We start from the raw sequence: 21,357 nt of genomic DNA on the forward strand, positions 1-21,357 counted from the left end.
TACGTTACTAAACTCAGGAAAATGAGGTAAGCCCCCGTCCAGATGTTGTCCTTTGAGTTCGCCTATCGTTTGAATGCTTTCTGTGCGGTGATAAGGCGTTTGAGAGGTTAAATTATTGATCGGTCTGATTTTCTCCAAGCCCTAACGAGGGCAATAACGCCGAAACTTAGCTGGCTGCTAATCGAGATCAACACCAATCCTGGGTAGAGATCAAGGAAATCAATAACAGGTTACGAGTTCAATACGCGAAAATTCGAGAGCAGTCGGACATGAACGATGCCGATAGTATTTTTTTTCATTTCTAGGATGTTGTTCATTTACTCTCTTCAATTTTTTTTTGTCCTGCCACTTAACAGAGTTAATCCAGTGATTAATCTTATTATAATAAGTATATTATTATATTTTTTTGAGAGAAAACGAAAAATGAACACTTAAATTCGTAATTTTCTTTGTGTCCTCTCCATATTTACCATCACATGGCTGTTTATCATCGGACACTGTAGATATTCTCAATTTTAGAGGAAAAGGATTTATCTTTTATCCTTCTTTTTTACTCGTAGATTTATTTTATTATTTTTTTTTGCTACGCTGCAAATTCTCGAGGCAGCCATAGTAAAGTGTTTATTTGTTTGATTACATGCGGAAAGAAATTTACGGCCCATATCCAGAAATAAATGCGAATAAGGATATAAGACATAGGATTTCTTGCAGTTCTACATGCATTAGCTTGATTAAGCTTCGTTTTTCGTTCCGTTTTTTTCCCCTTGTTTTTGTTTTAATTTTCTTGAATTACTGCTGTTCTGCGATCATTTTCTTCGTTACACATTGACGTTTTTTATTTGTTGCACTTTTTGTGATTAACAATTCTGCATTAATTCAATTCTCGTTAATATTCAATTAAATTTGAGTGCAATAGTATCATCGTAGCACGAAAACTCCTGTCGAATCGCGAGATTTCGGGATGCAACCACCAAGTCGGGATGACAATGTGTGCGTTATATAAGTGCGAGAAAATTAGCGACGAAAATTTTAGAATTCTCACATCGAACTGAACTTGACACCCAGCAATCAATAGGTCACTTTTTTGTGGGGAAGAATTGTTTGATCTAAATCGGGATTTTTAAATAGGATTCAAATTTGAAATACCTGCTACAGAAAAATCACTCATGATCACTTTTTTTTTTTGCGAATAATTGGTTCTGGGGTATTTTTAGCAATTACGTACGGGTAAAAATGACCTCACGTTCAAAGCAGTTGCGTAAAAGAATACGGTGGAAGCGGCGCAGTTGAGCTCGTTATTGCGAGCGATTCGAACTGCAAAGATGAGTGGAGCAGCTACATAGCAAGGGTCCCATCTCAACAACGACAACCGCTAGCTTCACTGCTCCGCTTCGAGCGCAGCCGCTTATGCAACTGCACCCCTGGCTTTAGAACGTTCGTTCGTTAATTCGTTTCTCGTTAAAAGACTATATCGTTAATTGTTGTTATTTATTAATTCAACCTTTGCAACAATTTTTTTTAAGATCAAAAGTTCTTGTATTGTAGGACTAAAACCGTCTGTCGTGGATTTCTTAAATGATACATAGCGCTTCCAGTCCGAGATCCAGTTAATTCCTGAAAATTTTAAAACTCGAACTCGTTACATGGGGTGTTGGCTTTAAAATGTTTCGTTATGGTTTTAAAATGTTTTAAAAATAAAATATAAAATATAAAAATGTTTTAAAAAATAAAATGAAAAAAATATATAAAATGTTTTTTAAAAATAAAAACTAAAATGTTGTCGATGAGATTTGATTTGCGAACATGCAACACTCATTTCGCTTTTATAGCGCTTCATTATGGATGTGGCAGGCAATAAATATAATATATCAATTTATATAGCTATTGACAGTGGATCAGTGGTAGAATGCAAGCCCCACAGGTGCAAAGTTTCTCCATCTTTGTGGAGTATTTTTGTGAAACACAGACAAAGATACAAACACGCATACGGACTCACCGTGTTATTAGATAGCATGATATTTATTGATCACCATCGTCTGCACTTGAACTTCGCAGGTTCTGAAGTCGACATAATTTTTGAATGCACGTTGAGTCCTGGTCAGTGTCCCAAAGTATTTCCCAGAAATTCATATCGAAGCGCTCGGAAAAGTGGAACCGATTGCAGTGAGATCTCGACGGAAGTGCTAGCCGGGGTCGAGTTTCGTAACCAGACTGGTGCAATTTTTTTACGACACGTATATCCGTCATCATATACACATATGTCCTTTTATTTGCACAAGAATATAATGTAATTTGTAATTCAGTGTAATTTGCCATACTTGACGATATCACGAAATTAACGACGATCACATCTTTATGAGTAAAAAAGGGTAGAGTTGTAGTTAAAGGCATCATCCTACGAATCTGAGGTGGTACGGATTTCAGGTGGAGTATTCGTATACAGGATCGTAGATTAAGGAGAGAGGGGGAGTGATTCCGTCCACTTCTTTCTAATTGCCGTCAAAAACGGGCCGGAAGATACGTTATTTCCTACAACGAGTTCGCTTGGAGCGCGCCAGTCCTCTGCATGCGCCGCATTTTCCGGGCCGTTCTTGACGGCAATTAGGAAGAAATGGACGGAATCACCCCCTCTCCATAATCTACGATCCCGTATACGAATACTCCACCTGAAATCCGTACCACCTCAGATTCGTGGGGTGATGCCTTTAACTACAACTCTACCTAGCCCTTTCTACTCATAAAGATGTGATCGTCGTCAGTACCGTCAAGCCTGGAAAATTACACTGAAATTATATTCTTGTACAAATAAAGTCTCATGGCAGGTGCATACAAGCATCTTCTGACATGCAACGGCGGTGCAGAACGATTCAGCTGTTCGATTTGTTCTTGTAGCTGCACAAGGTAAATGTATCACTATGCATGTGAAATGCACCATTTGAAAAAAAAGAACATTTTTGTAAATGTGGGCGAATAAAAGGCTGTGCTTGCTCATCCTGCCAGCAACTGTCATCAAATGAGGATGTTGGTGGTGAGTATTTCATATCTGAGGTAAAAAGTCTCCTCTTATATTTGTTATCACTACTACTCGATTGAATTTAGCTTCTCCTTCTGTCCTTCACAGCTGTAACGCATGCGTGTAAGTTTGAATAATGAACGCTACGTAAGATTGGAATACATTTGTTCACAAAGACAAAGAGTAATTTAAAAATTAGTTACTTACAGTTTATTTTATTTGAGTAAACGGTACTTCATACACTTTCTTAGCGCTAGAATGCGTAACTATTATTATTCTAGCGATATGTCCTGCGAATGAACCAACTGATGATCAACGAAAAGCGATTCGTAAAGAACATAATGATATTCGACGGAAAATCGTTAGAGGAGCGGCCAAGAATTATGCTGGAAATTTGAATGCCGGGAAGAATATGTACAGTTTGGTATGGAAAACGGTTCCGCTCTCTATTGTTTGCTCCACTTCATGTAAATCAAATGAGAACATCATACGTATTCGTAAACGAAGTTATTATTACTCCTCTACGTCAGATTATTCAACTGAATAACTAACCCTTTTAAAAAAGAACCAGAAGCAAGAAAAAAATTCTCTCGAAGTTTACTTGGTAACATCTCGGTAGATGTTCAGTTATGATCGCAAATGATCAATGACATAGCTTACGTCGTTAGCTCACTTCCTCCTTTCCATACTACATTTGAACAATCCATCCTGACAGACCTCCCCGGTAAGCATATAGCCATTGCAATCATAAGAAGACTTTTTGTCAAAAACTTCTCATGCGCTTTTGAAAGACTCGTTTCACACTTTTTCGCGTACTGGCGCATGAATATTCTTATTTCTCCAACTTTTTAGCGTTATCGGTTTCATGCCGTTTACCTAATCTCCGCCCGTCTCACTTCTTCTTGCTATAACAAATAAACAATACCAATTTGGTGCCGGGAGAATAGCTTCACTCCGCCTCACCACTTTCTGTCGCTTGCGCTCCTACCGACACTGATGTAACCTTCTTAATCGTTTTTGAAGTCAGTGTACGAGACTAGCTAGAGCAAGAGAAGATTAGTGGATGCTTAAACACAGAACACAGACTTTTATTAAAGGCATCATCCCACGAATCTGGGGTGCTGGGGGTTTCAGGTGAGCAATGCCTATACGGGGTCGCAGATTATGGGGAGGAGGGTGATTCCGTCCATTTCTTCCTAATTGTCGTAAAAAAACAACCCGGAAGATGCGGCTTCGGGCGTTCTGGCGCAGTTTTTTCTACAAAGAGTTGGACTGGAGCGCGCCTTCACGCTCCTCTCCATAATCTACATAATCATCTCGTATAGGCCTTGCCCACCTGAAACCCGCGCTACCCCAGATTCGTGGGCTGATGCCTTTAAGCAGACGTTTCTTTTTGTTGAACTAAAGATCTATCATTTGTTCCTCATTTTGTTTTGCCACTTTACCCTTCGTCGTTTATTCGTAGAAGAAAAGTGGGAAGGTAAGCGACGAGGATATTATTGGTCTGTTTATATGATCTGAAATCGGATTAACTAACATAGTTTTCTATTTCCTTCTGCACAATCTGTATAACATTTGTAGCCGTGTTTCTACGCTCCAAATTTTCAGAGGTATGACTGCGATCTGGAACAGGCGGCAATTGATGCTGTAGGTGATTCGTGTTCTGCAGCATTGGCGGAACCTGCGAAATATGGACAGAATGTTCAAGTGTAAGAACCATTGTAGTATTTTTAAACAACTCGAGAAAAGTTCTGAAGATAAAAAACTTGATTCCTGGAATCGTTATTTATACCACTCCACGCCGCATTGCTTGAAAGATTTAAAGGCCCTTTTTTACTTGGAGATGGTTCGAAATCCTAAAAAACCATGCGGCATAGCTGATCTGGCAGGAATCTCTGCTGTAGGTACGAAACCCAAGCGGTCAGTGCCCTTGCAATAGCTGAACTTCTGAAGGATGCGGTGAAACAATGGTATCAACCTGTTCTGTATTATGGCCTACGAAGCGATGCTAACAAATACGAGGACAAACGACTGTACACATTTGCTAATGTAGGTTCTTGCAATTTTTAGAAAATGAGAAATGAATGAACGAAATGAAAAACCTCGTCACTGGCAATGTTAAGAAATGTTTGTTTGCTTTTTGAATAGCTGTTTTTTTCTAAATTTTTACTAAAAATCACTCTTCATGCCAACGATTTACACGTATTCATGGCACGTCTGGATTGTTGTGCCTAAAGTTTTCCAGAGACCAGAAAAACTAGAAATAAAAAATACAAATACCAATCTCTCCAACTAATTGATTCCACTCTAATTTCCCTGCGACTTGAAAAAGCAGAGTGGAATCAATTAGTTGGAGAGATTGGTATTTGTAAGAATTTCGTCTTAGAAAGTAAAACATGACAGAATCCTTGTCGATAAGTTTTCATCTTGACGAGATAGGAGAGGGAAAAGTCAAGGAAGTATGGATTTTATATTTTATGTGTATTACAGTAGTTGTTTCGTCAGAGAGTCAACGTTTGCCGAACACAGAAAGAGTTGTTTGCATTGCGAGATTCAAACGTTTGAATCAACTATATACGTAACATCAATGCAAAGCACTGGCTAGTTCCCAGTAACAGAGCATCAGGATCACATTTTGAATAATATAGAATAATAGAGTTCTATTTGTATAGTTGGAAGTTGGAGTTCTAATTGTGGAAGCAAAGTTATTCGCTGGAAGTTATCCGCCGCCCTAAAATTACTTGTTGAAGTTGTAGTGTTCTCTTCCATTGTAACTGCGTTGAAGCGTTTTCAGCTTGCTTATGACAGAAATACAGCAATAGGATGTCATCATAAAAAGTGTGGAGACAAGGTAGTCATTACGTGTATGTACAGCAACATGTAAGTTTTGTTAGAGTTTTGTCAGCATTTCATGTCACATAGAAATCGTAACGTAGTGGAGTGACTATATCTTCGCTACGTAAAGGCTTCACTCCACGAATCTGAGCTGGTACGGATTTCAGGAGAAGCATTCGTATACGGCATAGTAGATTAGATTTGGAGAGGGAGGTGATTCCGTCCATTTCTTCCTAATTTCCGTAAAAAAATGCGGCCGGGAAGATTCGGCGCGTGCACAAGGCTGGCGCGCTCCAATCGAACTCGTACAAAATTGCGCCCCGTAACGCCCGAAGCCGCATCTTCCGGACCGTTTTTTACGGCAATTGGAAGAAATGGACGGAATCACCCTCCTCCCCATAGTCTACAACCCCGTATAGGCATAACCCATCTGAAACCCGTACCAACCCAAATTCGTGAGGTGATACCTTTAAGTTATTCATGATTTCTATTGGTTCTTCTCAAATGTGCTTAAATTGAAGCACTGAAACCTGCACCACCCCAGGTTCGCCTGAAATCCGGGTGGTGCGGATTTCAGGCTTCCTCTAATTCAGTGTTCCTGACAATGCAACATTGTATGAACGAGGCACTCCTTGTACAAAGGACGAAGACTGCACTATCTACACTCCCTCAACGTGCAAAAGCAGTCTTTGTACCGCCAAAGCAATGATTCCGAATCCCAGTCCTTCATCCACAACCGGTCTGTAAATACATCATTGTACTTGATAAGAAGTTGAATAACACCGAATGTTTGTTTGCTATTCCAGCGAATTGCTAGCAAATGCATCCTCTTTTCCAGAAAATGATCTATAGAACTGATCCCTGATCGAAAAAAATAAGAATATCTGTAGTTAGTAGTATACTGTAGCTTTCTAAAGGTATTTCTTGTTTTCCGAAAGCAAAATGCTTTTGACAAAAATATTTCCTGGTGATATCTGGTGACATACAAAGAGTTCTCAAATATTCGAAACTTCTTCCCGTGCAATCTCTTTCACTCATTAACTCGATTCGATCATTGTTATACACTATAATTAGAACGAAGTTAGACTAGAACTAAGACTTCACAAAAAATACAGATAAATAAAGTTTTTTTAAAGCAAGATCCATCAAATTTCTACTTCCAGCATAAGCTAGACAAACTTCGTTTTAGCAATTGTTTAGATCGATTTTCTTTTTGTTTAGCAGCACCATCAACAGCAGGAAAGTGTCAGACCGCTGAAGTGACAGAGGCCGTACGAAACGCTGTCATCGAAGTGCACAATTCATACAGGTTTGTGAACGCGACGTCACCAAAATGGGGAAAAACTCTTGAAAAAGAGTAGAATCACCACACTGGTCGCTTGTGATTCCACAGCTTCAGAATAACCTCGAGCGAATGAGATTCATTCTTACTGCTAGTTTGTGTATCAAGCATATCTGCTAGATTTTTCCAATGTTTGATTGAGGAGAAAACCTTGAAATCAATTTCTAAGTGATAAGTTTATCAAATTTGTAGGTCAAAGTTAGCACAAGGGCAGGTCATAAACGGAAGAAGAAAAGAGAATTGTCCCACTGCTGCCAATATGCACAAAATGGTTCGCATTCGATTAATACCTATCATTTTTCTACGTACGCCGTACTTTTATACACTTGCAACAGCTTATTTTAAGGAGTATGACTGTAATCTTGAATCAAGCGCACTTGCTCAAGCCAAAACATGCAGTTCATCAGCTGCTTCGGGTGAAGGTCAAAATGTCCACTCTGGCGTCCTGGTGAATAATTCGGAACAAGCAGTTAGGACCGTAAGTGAAGATTATAGAATAATCAAAATACGAAATAGATCACATCGAATTAAGGCAATGGATCAATGGTGGAATCAAATCACCATTAGAGGGGTCAATGCAGCGATGCTGTTCCGTGCCAGAGTGAGAGACAAGCCAGATGGTCCCGTGGCATTCACTCAAGTGGGGCTGAATTAGTACACTAGATAGTTTAGATAAGAAAACTTTTCAGAAACACTATTCTCGCTTTCACACTAAGACTGGGGTTTTAGAGATCGTTTAATTATACTCATAGGTCGTTAAAGGCATCACGCCACGAATCTGAGGTGGTACGGATTTCAGGTGGAGTATTCGTATACGAGATCGTATATTATGGAGAGAAGGGTTATTCCGTCCAATTTTTCCTAATTGCCGTAAAAAACGGCCCGGAAGATACGGCTTCGAGCGTTCCGAGGCGCCATTTTCCAACGAGTGCTATTGAAGTGCGCCAGCATTGTGCATCTTCCAGCCCATTTTTATGGAGTCAGATCATAAAAAAAGGATCATATGGAGACGGGGTGGTTCCGTTCATCTCTTCCTGCATCACTGCAAGCAGCCGGCCCCTGAATGCTGTTTTATACCATGCTTTCTGTTGCAGCGCGCCACTGTTGCACGCGTGGCGTCCCTTACTGCCTATCGGGACAGTCCGAATTGATTTCCGACGAATCGCAGAGCGGAGGCGGCGCAAGAGGTGGAGCATTGGAGAAGATAGCGTCGTACAGAACAGCATTCTGGAGGCGGCTGTTTTCAGTGATGCAGTGAGAGATGAGCGGATATACTCTCCGTCTCCATAATGTGCGACCCCGTATACGGACACTCCACCTGAAATCCGTGCCACCTCAGATTCGTAGAGTGATGCGTTTACCTGTGTTACTAACTTGTACTCTTACACAACTTTTGGTGGTAATAGTTCGCTTTGATTTTAGATGGCCTGGGCTACCACAACAAAGGTCGGATGCGCAGTTGTCAACTGTCCATCAAAATCCTTCACCGTTTGTCGCTACAGCCCAGCGTTAGTTTCTTGGCATAATTATAATATTATTTTAACATAAGTTCTCTAGTAGAAGTTATTTTGCAGAAAATTCCATGAATTTTCGGAAGACATTTCAAAAAATCAGTATTTATTTTTGCAGCGGTAATATTGTTAACCAGCATGTCTATAAGAGAGGAAAATTGTGCGGAGACTGCCAATCGTCCTGTGTTTCTGGGTTGTGTTGAACATCGTAAATACACATATTAGTTATGTATGGAAAAATAAAAAAGCTATCCATTAAATTATTCTCTGTCAAAAATTTTCTCATGGTTAGTTTGGACTTCCTTAGACAAACGACGGAGGTCTTTCAAAATATTTAGTTTACGTCGCGTCTATGATGTCGACCTTAGAAGTATCAAAAATTGAACAAACAATATAGAGATATTGGAGAAGACCAGAGGAAATGTGCGATCGTTGACAAGATTCGAAAAAGTGGATTTGCAAGATCCGAGAATCACAAGAATGTAGGTAAATATCCGTATTCAAATTGTTTAAGAACCCTCCCAAGCAAGTCTGATAGCAATTTGCTCCGGAGAGATGATGGGTTTGGTTGGTTCCAGGGGAATTTTGAATCTAAACCGAGTGCTTCTAACTGATCTGGTGCATAACACTCATCCACTTCGATTACTATGGCTGAATTTATGCTGGAGAAGCTCAGAATAATTTTTTTGAATTGATATGCATCAAAAGATGAGGACAAAGTCATCTTCGGTCCGGCTCGGCTTCTTATTTATGATGTCAAGTCCCTTAAAAAAGAGAGATGGACAACTATGGAATTTTTAAGAGTTCTTCTGTCATCTCTCAGTAGCGTAAATGCTTAATTTTCACTAAACCTTGGCGTAATGACTGCAACCTGCCTACTGTCAATGTGAAGCAGGAGCTAAAACGATCAGGAAGGTTATTGTTGACCCTCTACAACCGTTAACGTTTCGGCAACCTGCCGTCGTAAGAGCTTGGAATGTCAGAACATTAGTAAAATATGCTTTTAATTCTTCATTCAGAACAAATCATCATTCCCTAAGATATTACACTTGGAACCGACAATCAAAAAAGTTCAATTCGAACATTTGACGTTTCTAGACTTTCCATGCACTCATACTCTTCAAATATTGCAAATAATTTGAGCCTATTATCAGAATGAGCAGTATATCGTGGACATGTTTGAGGTATGTAGCATCCAGAATCAAAATTTAAGAAGATTTGAAAAGAAACAATAGAAATCATGAATAACTTAAAGGCATCACCCCTCGCGAATCTGAGGTGGTTTCGGATGGGTTGGGCCTATACAGGGTTGTAGATTATTTGGAGGAGAGTGATTTCGTCCATTTTTTCCTAAATGCTGCAAAAAATGGCTCGGCTTCGAGCGTTCCGGGGCACCATTTTCCACAACGAGTGCTATTGGAGCGCGTCAGACCTTCCAGGCTTTTTTTTTATGGCAATTAGGAAGAAATGGACGGAATCACATTCTTCCCCACATTATACGACCCTTGTAGTCACAACCCACCTGAAACCACTCCAGATTCGCGTTTTAAAGATGCTTTTAAAAAAAAAGTGGTTCCTCTGTCTTTTCTTCAGTTCCACTCGAACTGAGACGATTTTTAAGCCTTCACCTAAAACCAGAGTAGTCAAACAAACTCACGCGACAGGCAAACCCAAGAGATTAAATGTGCAATAAAAACCGCAAGACAACACCTGAGTATCTTGTTCTCCCAAACTTGTGTTATTCAATAGCAACACGTTAATCCACGTTGCAGAACAACAAGCGAGAGACGGGTAACCTTAGCCTTGGGAAATGAGCAGCACGGTTCCGACACACTAATAAGAAGCAAATGTGTACAGTCGTTTGTCATTGCATTTATTTTGATCGTTTCGCAAACCATAGTACTGAACCGGCTGACACCATTGTCTCACAGCATCCGGAAGAAGATCTTTTTGCAGATTACTGATTTGTTGTGTATCATATCTGAAGAGAGGGATGTGATAAATCAAGAAAGGAGTTCTAGTTTTCTGAAACTTGAAATGCTCTCCAATAGAAGTAGTAGCGATAAAAACGATGGAAAGACTTGCTCAGCAGTTTGGGTATAAAGGCAAGCTTTCCATAATTTACCAATTTTAGCTATTATTCAATAAGATGGTAAGGATTCTCACACTTGAACGTTTCTCCCGCAGGGTTCACTAGTGGTTCAGACAAAGTGCCGTTATATTGCTGGAAATCTTATCCTAAAAAAAAGATCACCAAAAAAATGATCTCTACAACAAAAACATCTACTTGCACAAACTTACCAGAAAAAGAAAACAGAAACATACTTCTGTCTTTACCACTTGCTTGACATAAGCGACAAAAAGATTGGTTGCTTTCAAGACTCACAAATGCAGTGTGCAGGATTGAATCTGAGTCCCACGCGTCTCACTTGGAACGGTACCTGCGGTCATTTTCCCATCATAGCTTCAATTGGGAAAGCGAGAACCCTCCTTCCGATAAGGTTAGGTGCATCAACATTGTTGCGGAACATTTCTCATCATCTAAGGGGGTTTATTTTTCGCGCTCATCCAGGAAAACCTATGCGTTTATCCACCATAAATGGTAAAGTCCATGTCGCTGATCAACCCTATGTGGATGCGCTTTCACGCTCCAATTTAATTGAGAATCGTTATAGGTCTATGCGAGCGGCCTGACAATCAATTGCGGAGCTAACCAATGTGTCAAGTCAATGTCTCATCCTACCAGATGAGTCTTATATCAGTTTATCGATTCCGGACGGATGAAGGACTTGGTTGGCAGTAGATCAGTTTCTAACCAACAATCAATCGTGCAGTCACAGCAAGACCTCTCACCGACGCCCGCTCTTACTACGAAGGCCTACGGAAACTTCTTCGGAATTTTTCAGTTTCCATTCTCGTTCCAGATTCACTTATAATCAAAATCGTTCCTACACCATTGTATAGAATGTTCATCACCAGCATCTTTATTTGCTAGCACTTTGTGGTCATGTGAGTAAACGTAGTTTTTTATGCGCTCATATTTGCAAGAAAACAAAACTGTTCTTCAAACGATACGTTTCTAAACTGTATACTTACTTTGTTCAAAAATGTTGATACAGCCAGCTACAGCTCGCCGCTGCAAATCGGCAGATATTAATTTGTATAGTGATTCCACATGACCAATATGCACAACAGTACGGTTTTGGAGTGATAATGATCTTGATTTAAGTATAATAAGAGTTTTGTGCAGATGTGCGTCCTGAATTTAAGTATAAGAAGATGTAGAAATGTCCAAATGAATAAGAAATATGTGCAAGTTTAGAGATAGGCATACAGCGATGTGCTCTAGAGTCAACATTTAAAAAGAAGCGCTTGAAATCAAAGAATATCACGCGTAACTTGAACTCGATGACTTACTTTACGGGTTGAGCCGATGAACGAACCAGTAATTTTATCCTCCAAGACAAAATTGGTGCTAGTTTATCGATCCCGGAAGGATGAAAGGTCTAGCTGGCTGGTTAGAGCGGTTTCGAAGCAGCGATCGATCGTTGATCTCAGCCAAACCTCTCACCGACTGTGCTACACACACCCCATTTCGACTAGTAATAATAATAACGATGATAATAATAACAATAATATTCGTTTGAAGTGAGATGCGAACATTAGTACTTGAAGACTACAAAGATTTGTTGACACACTAACAGCGTGGAAGCTTCAGAACCTACTTTTACAGCACTCTGCATACGTTGATCTGGAACGATGTTTGACTGCAGAGGGTCTCAGCAGCTTCCAGACATTAATATTCCATACGTTTTCGCTTCACATGCCTTGAAATGTTATCAAGGAGGGCTCATCAATAACTCCAGTGATATCTAAATATGTGGTTTTTATGAATAACAAGAGGAAATTCAATTTTATTCTTGATCTAAATAACAAGCGATGCTCTGAAAGCGAGCGGAACCATAACTAGCCGCGGATTTGTGCTGCGCACCTTACGTCATGGAGTTCTGTATCAACAGAATGCGTTCCCGACAGTCAATTTGGTTGAAGTTGCAGAGATCGAGCTGAAGCAGTTAGAGCAAAACCGTCTGTTTTGACATTGCATCTGGATCTATTTATACACTTAAAAGCATCACTTCACGAATCTGGGGTGGTACGGGTTTCAGGCGAGTAACGGCTATATGGGGTGGTAGATTGCGGAGGAGATTGTAATTCCGTTCAAATCTTTCTTATCGCCGTAAAAAACGGCCCGAAAGATGAGCTTCGTGCGTTCCGGGGCGCTGTTGTCTACGAGAAGTTGTGTTGGAGCGCGACAGTGTGGCAATTAGGAAGAAATGAACGGAATCAACTGTCTCACCATAATCTGCAACCCTGGATAGGCATAACCCACCTGAAATCCGTTCCACCCCAGATTCGTGGGCTCATGCCTTTAAATTCAGGACACTCATCTACACAAAACTGCAACCATTCTTATTATACTCAAATCAGAATCATCATTACATTGAAATCATATCGAAATGACTTGTCCGTTTTCTGTGCAGATTAGTCGTGTGGAATAATGAATAAATCAATATCCGCCAATTTGCAGCGACGGCCAGAAACTCTTCACGGCTTATCCTATTAGCTGTATCAACATTTCTGAACAAAGTAAATGTACAGTTTCGAAACGTCACAATTGAAGTACAGTTCTGTTCTCTTGCAAATGTCAGCGTATAAAAGACAGCGTTTATTCAGATAGTCAGCAAGTGTCACCAAATAAGGATGCTGGTGGTAAGTATTCCATATTCCAGACAGAGCCTCTGCAATGGTTTTCTATCAATTGAATTCAGATTCTCCTCCTTTCCCTCGCAGTGGCAACACATGCGGGTAAGTGCGGAGTACTGTTGAGCCTATACGGAAGTTTGAGAAACATTTATGAGAAATGGTAGTTTGAAAGCTAGTGCTAGTGTACCCGTAATCAGCGATGAACACGATTCGACAATAAGCATAATAAGCTTTGGTTTTTAAGGAATGTGTCCTGGGAACGATCTTGACGATAACGACCGCACTACACTTCGTAAGGCCCATAATGATCTTCGACGAAAAATAGTAAAAGGATCGGCCAAGAATTACGCTGGAAATTTAAATGCAGGAAAGAATATGTACAGTTTGGTAAGTAGAGAGAGTTCGCTCTCTATTTATTCTCTCCATCTATCTCATAGAGGTTATACAAGGACGTAAAAGTCTCCAGATAAAGCTAGTATACTTCTCTAAGTCAGGTTGCGTCATTACTTTCCAAAGTGTTAAACTTTATAATTGAATCTGGAGCAAAATTCTAGAAATGTTTAGTAGAACTTCAGTGGAAAACACATGGGCTTCATCGAATGATAGCTGAAACTAACATTTCCTAAAATCGAGAATAAAAAGTGTTTCAAACATTGGAAGAAGCGTTGGTATAAATGTGTTGCTGCTAAGAGGGAGTACTTCAAGGAAGATGTAATGAATTTTTATGTATAATATGTCTTTTTATTGGAAACGTCTTACTAATTTTTGGTCAGAGTAATATGTAAGCTTGAAAGCAGTCAAATTTTACAACCATTTGTGCCGAAAATGTGGTAAATAAAAGCCGAAAAACTAAATAGGGCAAGAACCCTTGCAAATAGGCAAAATTACAAATACAAATATGTTCCGCCTTTTTTTCGGAGAATTTTCTGCAAGCGGATGGTGGTGTTGCTGTTGAGATCATGACGCATTTTTTTCAGCAATATGACTGCGATCTGGAACAGGCAGCAATTGATGCTGTAGGAGCTTCGTGTTCAGAAGCATTAGTAAACCCTGCAAAATATGGACAAAACGTTCAAGTGTGAGAATCATTACTATCTTATTGAATAGTAGCTAAAATTGGTAAATGATGGAAACTTAGCCTTTACACCCAAACTACTGAGCAAATCTTTCCATCGTTTTTGGTGCTACTACTTCTATTGGAAACCATTTCAATTTTCAGAAAACTAGGACTGCTTTCTTGATTTATCACATCTCTACCTTCAGATATGATACACAACAGATCAGTGCCCTTGAAAAGAATCTTATTCCGGATGCGGTGAAGCAATGGTACCAACCGGTTCAGTACTATGGTTTGCGAAACGATCAAAATAAATACAATGACAAACGACTGTACACATTTGCTAATGTGGGTTTTTCCTTTTGAAATCTCAAAATCAGTTAGCCATCATCGATGTCGGGGAATGAGCTCAGCTGATATACGAATATGAATAACTAACCTGCAGTGCCTAGGAGCAAACAAATGGAGCAGAAATGCAAATTTCAGGCAATAATACTGGACACTATCAAATTCGAAACGAAGTCGATTACATAGTGAATTAACTTAGAAAATTTTTGAGTTCTTGACATTCCGTCTTAAAACTTGACGTGTACTCCATTATCATCTGGACCCTGCACTTCAACTCCTTTCTGCTGCACTTGGCAACAGGTCATAGTTGTCCGAGGGGAGAATATTGGATTATTCGGATCTGAGATGCTCATTTTCTAGGATTATGGTAAAACATCTCTCACTGATTGTCCTGTAACGTGGATCAGTGAATTGTTTGTGAATAACACAAGTGTGAGAGTCCAAGATGCTTAAATATTGTTTTGCTGCTTTTATTGCACACTTCATGTCGTAGGTTTGACTGTCGTGTGATCCTGCTTGGTCACTCCAGTTTGAGGTAAGGCTTAAGCAGGGTCAGAATTCGGGTAAGACTGAAGGAATGACGTACTTATCACTTTCTTACATCTAGAGCCTGATAGTGCTCTGGATGTTGCTAACATAGGATGCTGTCATTGCGCTACCCTCTAGAAAAGAAAAAAAGAGAAAAGCACTTGGCAGTTCTGGTAAAATAGCAGTATTATCGAGTTTTAATTGTGTGGTGAAAACACATCCGTTTAAAGTAATACCAGCTACCATTTAGCTGCTCTTCATTCTAATAATCAAAGCCTTTTCAGCTCGCTTATGACAGAAATGTAGCATTGGGATGTCAATATAAAAAGTGTACGGACAAGGTAGTTATTACTTGTATGTACAGCAACATGTGAGTTTTATTAGCTTTCCAGCATTCATATTCTAAGGTAAAAGAGCACTCTTTACCCCTAAATTTAGCGTTCCTGATAACGCTGTCTTGTATGAACGAGGCACTCCATGCACAAAGGACACCGATTGTACGCTCTACTCTCCCGCCGTCTGCAATAATGGTCTTTGCAAAGCTAAAGCAGTGATTCCAAACCCCAACCCACAAGGAACCACCACTGGTTCGTTAAATTAAATTATACTTGATGGAAAATAAACCAACATCAAAAATTTACTGCCTGTCCAGTAGTTAATACCTGCTGTGTTTATTTCTGCTGGATAATACAAACAAGATTTGCAGGAAATCCATCTTAAAAGTGTTGGATTTTATTTTTATTCTGCATAATCTCTTTGGAAATGTCTTTAAGTCCTTCAAGTCCACTCATAAGTATAGTTATTTTCATAAAACTGAGAAATTGTTTGTCTTTTTTCATCAGAACTATTAGTTACAGATTAGGGGTATTTTAGATAGTTTTATCTCTATTTTGCTGCCTACAACGACTTTTCTTACAACAATTCTCTGAGACTTTTAAACTTTTATCCACAGTCTATTAGTCTTTCCCGTTTTTTTGTGGAATGCAATTTGTTGCTCAACAATTGTCCTGTGCTCTAAACATGAAGAGACCTCTCTATTGACAAATTCAAGACAAAATCAGCCTTATCGTGTGTGAAGTCCGCCAAATATGTAATTCTACTGTCAGTTAGCACTTACGTCCTCCTTGCCAATAACAATTTCTCTCCTTTTTTTAGCAGCACCAGGAGCAGCGAAGTGTGCGAATGCTGAAGTGACGGACGCCGTACGAAATGCTGTCATCGACGTGCACAACTCATACAGGTTTGTGAATGCGACATCACCAAAATGGGCAAAAAAAACCCTGAAAAAAAAGTAGAATCACCACCCTGATCGCGTGTGATTTCACAGCTTCAGACTAACCTCGAGTAAATGATTTATCCATTTTTATTGCTAGTTTGTGTACTAGGCATATCTGTTAGATTTTTCGGATATTTAATTGACGGAAAAACCTTGAAATTAATTTCTAATTGATAAGTTTATCAAATTTGCAGGTCTCAGGTAGCACGAGGGCTAATCATAAACGGAAGAAGTGGACAGAATTGTCCCACTGCTGCTAATATGTATAAAATGGTTAGCATTCAGTTTATACATATCGTTTTTCTATGTACACCTTGCTTTTATATACTTGTAACAGCTTATTTCAAGGAGTATGACTGTAGTCTTGAATCAAGCGCACTTGTTCAAGCGAAAACATGCACGTTGACGGCGTCAGCTGTTTCGTCGCGAGGGGGTCAAGGTGAAAATTATTATTCCGGCGCCCTTGTGAACGATTTAGAACAAGCCGTTAGAACCGTAAGTGTCGATTTACACTAGAATAATCGAAATATGAAATAGATCACATTAAATTAAGGCAATGCAACAATGGTTTAATCAAATCACCATTAGTGGAGTTAATCCAGCTATGCAGTTCCGTGCCAGAGTGAGGGACAAGCCAAATGCTCCTGTCGCATTCACTCAAGTAAGACTAAATTAGAACGTTGGAAAGTTTAGAAACCTTAAAGATAGGAATTTTAGGATAGTTTTCCACTGAGACTAGGAACATTAAATATCTTTTGATAATACTCTTAGGATAATACATTTATGTTCTGATCTTAAAGGCATCACTCCACGAATCTGAGGTGGTACGGATTTCAGGTGGAGTATTAGTATACGGTACCGTAGATTATGGAGAGGTGGGTGATTCCGTCCATTTCTTGCTAATTGCCGTAAAAAAACGGCCCTGAAGATGTGGTGAGCGCACACGGCTGGCGTGCTCCAATTGAACTCGTTGTAGAAAATAGCGCTCCGGAACGCTCAAGGCCGTATCTTCCGGACCGTTTTTTTACGGCGATTAGGAAGAAATGGACGGAATCACCCCCACTCCATCATCTACTATCCATTATAAAAATACTCCACTGGAAATCCGTACCACCTCGGACTCGTGGGGTGATGCCTTTAACAACAAAATCCTGACGTGCACACCGTAACGTTATGCATTGGCAGCGCTCGAACAGCAGTGATTTGATTCCAGATGGTTTGGGGTACCTCAACAAAGGTCGGATGCGCAGTTATCAAATGTCCGGCGAACACCTACACCGTTTGTCGCTACAGCCCAGCGTTAGTCTTTTTCTTTTTGACATAGTTATAAAATCGTTTTAAAATAAGTGGAAGAATTTTATAGTTGAAGTTATTCAGCCGAAATTTCTTGGAGTTTTCAACAACCATTTTCAAATAATCAGCAAGTGCTATTGCAGCGGAAATATTGTGGACGGCTACGTCTATAAGCGAGGAACTTTGTGTGGAGATTGTCCAGCAATGTGCAATAATGGATTATGTGGAACAGCGTAATCAGATTTATCATTCCCTACGTAGAGGACTAATAAATCTCTTTATCTAGTCATTCCTTGACAAGCATCTTTCGTTATGAATTTAGACTGGCAGAGGTCATTTCCATCAGTGGCAGAAATATTTAATTTATCTCATGTCTCTGACTTCGACTTCAGAGCTGCGAAATTGAACGAAAAACTTAGAGATGTTAGAGAAGAGAACAGAAAATTAGCGATCATTGAGAAGATTTGAAAAGTTGGACTTGGGTAAGGCAACCTTTCCTACCCTGTGAGCCGAATGTCATGGATGTGGTCATGAAGCAAACTTTGCTGGGCAGAATCGCAAGCTGGGATAGAACGGCGAGGCCATAAATAAATAAATCACTTCAATCAATTATTGGAAATGGGTCGTTTTCAACATAAATATACGACAAAGATCACCTCATTTCATCAATGTGCAAACGAAGAAAGGATTAGAACCTTTTTGGATGAGTAATTGCCCCGTACTAAGAGGTGTGTGTGACCAACATCGACTTCGAACAAGAACACACTGAACTGTGGTGGTTTAATTGAAGTTTAATTGAAGTTGATTATTTCATTACATTTATCTTTATTTATTATTTCATTACATTTCTCTATTTCATTACACTTTATCCTCTCATAACTTTTTAAGCTTTTTTAAACTTTTAACATTAACTGCTCTTGATCGTTTTTATCCAGCAGTAAAGCTGACGAGAACGAAAATCCATGAAAGAGGAGGACAAAACTCTGGTGGAAATTATTGCGATTTTTACGCTTAATTACGAATGTACCAGTAAAAGAAAAAGGATGTACGACATTACCTTTGTGTACAGATTATAGTAAAAGAGTAAGAATTTGAAATTGTTGGACAATAAACAGTCCAATTATTCTTTTCAATTTCAGATGCACCAATTAATTTTTAAGATTTGAAAAAAAAATACCAGAACTAGGATCAGACTAATCATCATAAGGAAAGGAAGGGAACAAATGAGTTCAGGATAGCGATACTTTCGAATCTTTATTGATTGAATGATTGGTGTTCGTTCAGGATTTCTAATTCACCACGGACATTTTGAAACGAACGGTGCATTGTTGATCATGTGATTTTATCGTAGATCATTGAAGGGATAGAGCGAACCTTCTCGACGACCTCATAAGTGTCATGCATTGAATTGATTCTACAAATAATTGAGGTCATCTAATTTTTGCTGTTTCTAGGAATTTAGCTCGTATTATTTATTCGTTTAGGGAAATAAACTGAGCTAAACTCTTAAAAATTGCTAGCGTTTGATGTGATTCACTGAGATAAACGCTTAGGAATTGAAAATTGGGATTATTGACATGAGTTTCATTGGTTTTGTGTTCAACCATAGACGTGCACCTCCCATATTTTAAGTTTGATCGACATCACTTAATCTGTTTCTGTTCGCTCTTGTTCTGCTATAATACTTGCATTTTTACCATTGTAAATACATCTTTTCGATTATTCGTTTATTTCTTTTTGCTGTTTCTAGGAATTTAGCTCGTATTATTTATTCGTTTAGGGAAATAAACCGAGCTTAACTCCTGAAAATTGCTAATTTTTGATGTGATTCACCAAAATAAACGTTTAGGAATTGAAAATTAGGATTATTTGAGATCACTTTCAGTGGTTTTGTGTTCAACCATGGACGTACACCTACATCTATTCAAAGTTTGGATCGAAATTATTTAATATGCTTCTGTTCGCTTTTCCGCTATCTATTTATATCATATATTAGTATTTATTATATAATATATTATATATATTACATATTAGTATTTATTTATTATATATTTATAAATAATATTTCGCTATTTTTATGTTTGCTTTCCGCTTACTCACGTGCATTCTGCTACCGGAAATTCATCTTTTTGATTATTCGTTTATTTCTGACTTCCTTTCTCCTTTCATTTCCTACAGCACTTCTTCCAATATCATTGTTCACGCGTCGCTGTTTTTTCTCTTTCGTAATTCATTCGTTGTTTTTTTTTGTCTGCCTAGATTTTTGTTTGGTTTTGGGAACATATAGCGTTAGTGGAATCTGGATTATTTGACATGACATTCATTGGTTATGTGTTCAACCATGAATGTGCACCTAGATCTATTCAAATTAAAGGCATCACCCCACGAATTTTAGGTGGTATGGATTTCAGGTGGAGTATTCGTATACAGGATCATAGATTATGGAGAGGGAGGTGATTCCGTCCATTTCTTCCTAATTGCCGTCAAGAACGGCCCGGAAAATGCGGCGCCGCACAAGGCTGGCGCGCTCCAGTCAAACACCTCGTAGAAAATAGCGCGCCTGAACGCTCGAAGTCGTATCCTCCGGACCGTTTTTTACGGCATTAGGAAGAAATGGACAGAGCCCCCCTCCCCTCTCCTTAATCTACGATCCCGCATACGAATAATCCACCTGAAATCCGTACCACCTCAAATTCGTGGGGTGATGCGTTTAGTTTAAATTTGCATCGACATTATCTAATTTGTTTCTGTTCGCTTTTGTTTTGCTGTGATACTGCACAAGTACTGTACTACTACTGCAAATATGTGCATCTTTTCAAGTGCTCGCTTATTTTTGACTTCGTTTCTGCTTTCGTTTCCGCCAGCACTTCCTCAATCATCATCGTTGGTGCGTTTTTTGCCCTTTTTTCTTTCGCTGTTTATTCTTTTTTTTTTCTTTGGTGATTTTGTTCTTTGGTTTCGAGCACATATACTAGTGATTATATCGTCATGCAGTTATTTATTTATTTATTTATTTATTTATGTTGCAATTTGTTATCACGTCTCTTCTTCGACTTATTACAAAGTATGCGGAAGGTAGATGATCAGGAAAGGTCCATTTAATGTAGATGCGCACTGCGTTGCCCAAACTAACACGTCCTTGGACTTCGTCAGAACTCAAATCCGTCTTTCAATTATTAAGACAACAGTACTGGGGGCTGTACCCTTCGGTGGTGAAAGAGCAGCGGATGTGCGCAGTTACTAAGAGGTTCCGCTGTGACTGCATGATCGATCGATGGGTCGAAACCGGCGAAGTCCCAACCGGAACTCTTATCCCTCCTGTCTCCTGCATCCTAGCTTGATAAATTGATAATAGACTTGTCCGAGAAGATAAAAACTCTGACTTGACTC

At 39.3% G+C, this 21,357-nt stretch overlaps 3 protein-coding genes across 3 annotated transcripts; 2 read left to right on the forward strand and 1 right to left on the reverse strand.

The window, feature by feature from the left end:
• Nucleotides 1-3,013: 3,013 nt before the first annotated feature.
• Nucleotides 3,014-8,904, forward strand: RB195_007985 (uncharacterized protein; the record flags this gene model as incomplete). Its single annotated transcript, XM_064181920.1, has 13 exons — nt 3,014-3,028; nt 3,100-3,136; nt 3,295-3,437; nt 4,622-4,722; nt 4,918-5,062; nt 5,808-5,893; nt 6,442-6,587; nt 7,070-7,157; nt 7,383-7,461; nt 7,537-7,668; nt 7,723-7,830; nt 8,613-8,698; nt 8,820-8,904. The coding sequence occupies 13 exons, from the start codon at nt 3,014-3,016 to the stop codon at nt 8,902-8,904; spliced, it is 1,251 nt and encodes a 416-aa protein (XP_064038673.1).
• A 1,413-nt stretch (nt 8,905-10,317) lies between these two features.
• On the reverse strand, nt 10,318-13,126 carry RB195_007986 (uncharacterized protein; the record flags this gene model as incomplete). Its single annotated transcript, XM_064181921.1, has 4 exons — nt 10,318-10,329; nt 10,412-10,497; nt 10,597-10,682; nt 13,092-13,126. The coding sequence occupies 4 exons, from the start codon at nt 13,124-13,126 to the stop codon at nt 10,318-10,320; spliced, it is 219 nt and encodes a 72-aa protein (XP_064038674.1).
• Nucleotides 13,127-13,462: 336 nt separating this feature from the next.
• On the forward strand, nt 13,463-18,204 carry RB195_007987 (uncharacterized protein; the record flags this gene model as incomplete). The annotated part of the gene is made up of 13 exons (XM_064181922.1): nt 13,463-13,471; nt 13,531-13,567; nt 13,710-13,852; nt 14,443-14,543; nt 14,729-14,870; nt 15,683-15,768; nt 15,837-15,985; nt 16,554-16,638; nt 16,869-16,947; nt 17,023-17,169; nt 17,228-17,335; nt 17,888-17,973; nt 18,111-18,204. The coding sequence occupies 13 exons, from the start codon at nt 13,463-13,465 to the stop codon at nt 18,202-18,204; spliced, it is 1,266 nt and encodes a 421-aa protein (XP_064038675.1).
• Between the last annotated feature and the right edge of the window lie 3,153 nt (nt 18,205-21,357).

The sequence above is a fragment of the Necator americanus genome, chromosome I (assembly GCF_031761385.1).
Source record: "Necator americanus strain Aroian chromosome I, whole genome shotgun sequence".
Taxonomy (NCBI): Eukaryota; Metazoa; Nematoda; class Chromadorea; order Rhabditida; family Ancylostomatidae; genus Necator; species Necator americanus.